The sequence below is a fragment of the Rhea americana genome, unplaced genomic scaffold, assembly GCF_003343005.1.
Source record: "Rhea americana isolate MKP2758 unplaced genomic scaffold, rheAme1 scaffold_6, whole genome shotgun sequence".
Taxonomy (NCBI): domain Eukaryota; kingdom Metazoa; phylum Chordata; class Aves; order Rheiformes; family Rheidae; genus Rhea; species Rhea americana.
Window position 1 is genome coordinate 3915827 of NW_028186756.1, and position 6465 is coordinate 3922291.

The 6465-nt window shown below is 51.8% G+C and overlaps 1 protein-coding gene and 1 non-coding gene across 2 annotated transcripts in view; one reads left to right on the plus strand and one right to left on the minus strand.

The window, feature by feature from the left end:
- The first annotated feature begins 327 nt into the window (after positions 1–327).
- On the plus strand, positions 328–461 carry LOC146587352 (small nucleolar RNA SNORA69). Its single transcript, XR_014897681.1, has one exon. It is a non-coding gene; the product is annotated as a small nucleolar RNA SNORA69 (small nucleolar RNA).
- Positions 462–5589: 5128 nt separating this feature from the next.
- Positions 5590–6465, minus strand: part of SOWAHD (sosondowah ankyrin repeat domain family member D) — a 2938-nt gene continuing 2062 nt past the window's right edge. Inside the window, exon 2 of the mRNA XM_085319718.1 lies at positions 5590–6457. Within this exon, the coding sequence (XP_085175844.1) occupies positions 5609–6457 (849 nt within the window). The 3' untranslated portion in view covers positions 5590–5608. The remainder of the gene's footprint in view (positions 6458–6465) is intronic.

Genomic DNA, 6465 nt, shown 5'->3' on the forward strand with positions numbered 1-6465 from the left:
CTCCCCCCGGCGGGCCGCGCTTCGCTGCGGGCCGCTCCCCGCGGCGGGCCGCTCCCGACCCGGCGAGGCGGCGCGGAGGGGCCGGGGCCGTTCCCGGCGCTCCTGCTGCCTGGCTCCCTGCTGTGCAAGCAGTGTGCCGCGGGCCCGGCGGCAGCCGCCGCCTCCGCGTCCCGACCGCGGAAGCAGTTCAGGTTTAGCTCAGTTGCAGTGCTTCACGTACTGCAGTGCTTCACCTGCTACGGGAGTACTTCATTATGGGGCAAAATCATTAATTTTCGTCTTGCAGCACTTCAGGTTTGGGGTTTCGGTTTCACCCCGCACTGTGCGAAAGCAGGCTGCAATTACAGTGCTTCGCTCGTTCCGTGGGAGTACTGTCATTTTCCTGCTGAGAGCAATTCTGTTAACGTCGTCTGGTTTTACCTGCCTGTCAGTGAAACCGTTTGTCCTTAACATGTACAAGTATTTTACTTGTGGCTCACAAATGGATATATCTTCCTGGATTAGACCCCTTTTCATACATAGCTCTTCTTTTGCATTCTCATCAAAAATACTGTTTAAGCTTTTTGTGCTGCTTAAATACTATTATGAATTACATTCACGTGGTAGCTTCCTTTTGTTATCATAGGACAGTGCCAGATCGCAGGTCTTTCTTCCAAGGGAGGAGTTAGGGTGTTCATCTGCTGAGTGGTAGTGCATTGCTCTGTAGGCATTTTTACCTCTTCAGCGTTATGGTTTTGTTGCTGCAACAAGCCAATATGTTAGTGAATGCAGAAAGTAAGCTGGAGATTTTTTAAAAAATAAAAAAAAAGAGTATGAATTTGATTATTGTTGACAGTTTACCAGTACAACATATAAGGAAGACTGCAGTCTTGCTCATTTACACTGCTTTTGTCCTAGGTACAACTCCAAAAGGAGACACTGGAGAAGGACCAAACTGGGCTTGTAAGAGAGACTGTCTGCTGGGAACTCTAATAACACTTGTCTTTCTGCATCAGATTGGTACATCCCTCACACTGTTCAGTGGCTTTCATAGCAATTCCTTCTGTCGTGTTGGACTGCAGTGTCCATTTCTTAACATCTGAGGCCAGCTTATGATGCTAAGAGAAAATTGTAAAGTAATTTTGTATCTGAAACAAGAAGACTGTGTTCTATTAGTGTTCTTTTGTACAGGGCTCATATGTATTGACAGTATGCAGGCTTGTTAATAAATATGCACCTGAATGATCTAATTGAAATTACTTCATAACTATATGGTGGGATAGCAACATGGAGAATAACAACTAATGTTAATGTGAACATACCTCACCTAGTGTGAGAAACTTGGCTCTCTGCAAATAGAGAGTAGGCCGTGTCTTCCTTTTCACTTTTTGTAATTTGTTGAGAGCAAAGCTTATCAGATTTTTTTAAAGAAAACATAACTAATTTTAGAGCAGAGTTTGCTAACAGAAAAATTGTTTATTAGACAAACTCAGATAGTAAAGACACAGTCTCTCAGAGGCACAAGGCATTTTCAGGTTTGAAAAAAAAGGGACAGTCTTCACTTTATGATCTTCGTAGACCACCATGGCTACAGTTAACTTTTCAGAGCAATGATTGTCAGCTTTTGGTTAGTTAGTCCTAGGGAAGAATCTAGAAGTTATTCACTCAGCAAGCAGCATTGTCAGAATTTGCTGAAGAGGTGTCTGTCTGTCTTTGACTTGGGAGACTGTGTGAAGCCTTGCCTTGCTCAGCTGAGGAGAAGAGTCTTACTGCTGTGGCCCTTGTGACTGCAGTGCTGGGCTCTGCTCTCGGGTAGGACAGGAGCAGGGCAGCTTGTGATGTTTGGGATTACGATCCCATCTGAGGAGCGGATGCAGCGGAATAATGGGATGAAAGTAAGTTTCGCTTATGAAGTTGGAAAGGAAGAAGGGAGGGAAGAGTATGATGAGGATAGGTGGATGGATTTATTCCCCAGAAAGTAAAATAGTCAGGTAGGCTATACAATACATCATCCACATATTCGAGGAGAATATGTAACAGCCTGCTTCTAAGCTTTGTTTGGAGCTCTTTGTTGGCTGAAGTTGGTCCTGATGCCAGCCACAGGTGCAGTTTAGTTTAAAGCATTTTCAGCAGAAGGGCAATAACAGGATGCTGCTCAAAGGAAGACTTTGCAGCTATTTAGAAAAGAGGAGGTTAAAGGAGTTAAATTGAACTGAGTAGTCCGCACTCCAGCTCCCCAACGCCTGCATTTTCTGCTAGAGCCTGTAAAACATGGCCTGTCCTTACAAGAGGGAACTAGAGAAGGAGGCTATGGCTCAGCATTGAGCCTGGTGCCGCTACTCCTTTGCCTTTCCCAGTGCAGGCCTCGGATAGATGCTCTAGTTAGCAGGAAATAAAGTGCGTGGCTGCTCTCGGATGTGGCTGCGGCAAAGCCTTTCCTGACAGTGAGTGCTGCAAAGTGCTCTGGGGCTATCTCCTAGGTTCAGCCTGCAGTGGTGGCTCAGGTCCTGGGGCAGCTTCCTGAGGAAGTTCAGGCTGCCACACCTACAGAAGAGCTTGTCATGTTGAAGGTAAATAGATTTATCACCTTCATTCTGCAACTTGTAGCAAATGATGCTGGACAGCAGCACATGCCAAGTATGTGTAAGTGCACGTTGAAAAGGTGCCTTACCAATCCTGTCCAACGTGATGGTCTCTTCCCCCCGAAGGTATGCTAGATATTTCTGAGAGCACAAGAAAACAAGGCTGGGATTTTTACAAGCCTCAAGACACTTCAGGGGTGTCTTGCAGTTTCTTTTCCTGTGTGGTACGAGATTAGTTTCTGCTTCATTATCAGGGGAAGCAGTAAGTCACTGCAACAGGAAAGCAGCATAAGAGCATTGCCAGAGATGTTTCAAAATGCTTCAGAGATGTCTCAACAGAGGTACATGTGCTCCAAACACTCTTACCCCATGCTTTTAAATTTGCTTTTTTCTATTTAAAAGCCCTGCAATGAAAGCCCCCTCTCCCCCAAATATTTGACTGGCTTTGATGGCTTTGCATTCGTTTATTTTGCTCTGGAATTTGTTCAGCCTCTGAGTTTTATTGCTGTATTTATGTTTCCTGAAGGATGTGCTCTTCTCTTTGAAGCAAGCATTTAGAAGGTAGGTCACTGAGGAAGGTGGGAGATGAGCCCTGCAAGGCCTGCTAGTCTCCCATAGCTGCTGCTGGCAGGCAAAGCTGCTTGCAGGGTTTCTCTGATTGTGACCATTAGGACTGGGCTGAGGAGGGAAAAAGTCATTTTTACGATCTTGAAAGTGGAACAAATAGTCTATCTAGATAATATTTATGGGAAAGCTTTGCTGGGCAATAGCTTAAACTACTGGCTGGTATATCACTATCATTACTGTGCTATTTTTATCAAATGATAGAAGCTTCTACCAAGGAGCTGCTTTGACTGAATTTGCATTTCAAATTAGACATTAAGGGGCAACGTGAGGAACATCTGGTTAAACTCAAACTTCTGCAGAACCCTAACCAACAAACAGCTCTGGGTTTAGAACGATTCCTGTTGTTCCTGTAGCAGCTCTCCTTGCCCTTCTCTTCCCTGTGAGATTTGGAGGGATCAGAAATCTCTGCAGAACTGTGCTAACCAAAATACCCACAGAGGCTTTAATGAAAAGAATTCCAAAGAGCTTAGATACTCTGTTTCATTAATTTTCGTTGAGAGTTAGTGTTCGATTCTTCCAGATGTCTCTGAAGAGCTATGTCTGAGGGGGCAGAAACTGGCTGTGCATTCTTTTCCAAGTGAAAAGCACACCTAAAGCTGATTGTATACGTGAGGATTTTTTGTTTTTAACGTTCCTGTTTTTACAAAGCAACTACCTCTCTATAGGTGTCAGAATAAACCACACAAAAGGGGTGGGCCCCTGCAAGTGGTGCGGTGTTTTGGGCAAACAAATAGGAGAAAGTGCACTGTGGTATGAAGATCTTTTTTTTCTTTTTTTTTTTTTTTTTCTTTTTTTCCCCTGTGGTGAGGAACGCTTGCAGGTTAGGCAAGGCCAAGGTTTGGCAATAACACGTATGTTGTATCACTGAGAGCAAACAGAGCTCTGGTCTTGTTCCTTTTGAAGGCCATGAGTAATACAAGTCGGAGCAGAACAGAGCTACAAACACACAACTAGAAGAGAGGGGAGAAGCTGCCTTTAGAGAGTTTTGGTTAGCTGTCAAGGAGAGACAAATATAAGAAATCATTTAGTTGGATTTAGCTGTTGCATTTGCTGGTTAAATTTTAATTTTAGTAGAATCCAAGTCCAGGTTTCCTGGTGGCGTGTGACTAAGCTGCAGTCACAGGTGCCAAGAAAACGGCTCTGTCAAGGGCATTCACAGTAATTCCACTGTTTACTCTGTGACTTAGTCAGGGCGGACGTAAGAGCAATCTCATGTCCTCTGCCCAGCGGCACGCTGCTGTGAAAGGATGGCGACAGAGGACTAAGGTCAGAAAGCACTTCATCAGACACGCACCCACCGATCCTGTCGACAACGCTTCAGTTACCGGAACAGCTTGTGCTCGTTTTGCTGGAGCTTGTGGAAAGCCAGGCTGCAGCCCCGTCGCACGGACGTGACCGGGGCAGCGATGGAAGGAGCTGTGTTGCCATATTCTTTTATGGAGCTAAAAACACTTTATCGGAGCTGAAGCGTTACCAGACCTGTGTAGATCAGGCGTTGAATCTGTTCCCAGTGCGTTTGGTACGTCTCGGCTGCTGGCTTCAAAAGATGTCCAGGCGCGTCAGAGAGAGAGTCACTGGAGCCATCTCCGCACGCCATCCGCTGCGGACCGCGTCGTTGCAGGCAGCGAGGCGCGTTTCCGAGCACAGCCTGAGGACGCGGGGGCTTCGCACGGGGCCTGGGAAACCACGGCCTGAGGTGTCCCCCTCCCCCGGGGCTGCGTGCAGGGCGGCCATCCCCGGGCCGCCAGGCGCGCCGGCAGCTCGCTCGCCGCGGCGGCCCGGCCCCGGAGAGCGCGAGGAGGAACCGAAACTCCCTGCCTCTGCGAGTTTAGAATCACTTCTCAAAACAGGCTCTCTCTTTCAGGGGTAGAAACAGCCTCGTGCTTTTGAAAAAGAGGAAGGAGCAGCTGTTTTTCTGAGGAGGCCATGAAGAAGGCAAGAGGCAAGGTGCTGTGGGCCAAGCCCCGTCCCCGGGGCGCGGGGCACGCTAGCAGCAGCCCTGCAGTGGTGGCCTCTTCCACTTTTCCAGGCAGTGCATCACCTTCCCGGAGCAGGCCCTGGACTCAGTCCCTGCGTGGGACCGGGCCCGGCAGCCCCTGCCCTGCGCCTGGCGCTGGGGAAGCACGTGCAGTCTGCGAGCCAGTCTGCTTTTCCGTGCCTGCTCTCCCTGCCGGCGGAGACGCGTGTGGGAAAAGAAAAGCAAGGGGAGGCTGTGCTGAAGCCTCGCTTGCTTCTCCCTCTCCAGCCCGGAAAGCGCTCCCCACGGCCCAGCGCGCCCCCACGGGCACTTGCAGCCGTGCCGGCCCCGGCGCCCCGTGCCAGGGGTTAATCCTGGCTCGGCTCGGCTCGGCTGGTGGCCGCAGGCGCCAGCCCTCGCCGGTTCAGCGCAGGGTTTCCAGGCAACGTGGGCCAGGGACGCTTCAGCGCTCTTGGAAGAAAGCAAACGCCTGTCTGACAAAGTCCCGGAGGGTCAACAGACGCCGGTGCTGCCGGTTTTTCCCCTCAGCCCTGGCGTCCCTGCGGCCCCCTGCGCCAGCCTGGGCCTCCCGGGATGACTTACAGTTGTTGTTGGTGTTGCAGGCGCCCAGCTGCACCAAGTCCTCCTCCAAGGCCCCCGCCAGCTCCTTCAGCTCCCGGGAGGCGGCCGCCGGCAGGTACTGCCAGGCCTTGCGCCCGCTGTGGTCCCTGCGGCTGCTGTCCGCCCCGTAAGCCCCGACGAGCACTTTGACGAACATCTCGTGCCCCTGCAGGGCGGCCAGGTGCAGCGGGGTGAGCCCACCGCTGGCCGCGGGGATGTTCACGTCCACCGCGTAGCCCTTCTTCTGCGCGTGGGAGACGACTCGGATGAAGCTTTCGTGGTGGCCGTGCTTGGCCAGCCAGTGGAGAGCGGTGAAGCCCGTCACAAAGTCTTTCCGGGCGAGCAGGCTGGGGTCCTGGTCCAGCAGCCGGAGGATGCTCTCCGCGTCGCCCTCGGCTGCCGTCAGGAGCCACTCGTGCTCCAGGGGGTCCAGGGCCAGCGACAGGACCTCGGGGCTGCGCTCGGGCTGCGGCTCCTGCTGCGGCCCCCCGAGGAGGCCGCCGTCGGAGAGCTTCTGCGCAGCCGCGAGCCACGCGGCGCTGCCGGGGCCGTTGCTCTGCAGGAGGATTTCCTTCAGCCCCTTCCTCCGGGCGCCGCCGGGGCCCACGGAGAGCCGGCCCGAGGCACCGGCCCAGCTGCCCGGGCCTCGGCTGCCACGGCTGGCGCTCCTGCCGGGGTCTGTTGCCTGCGGCTGGCGGA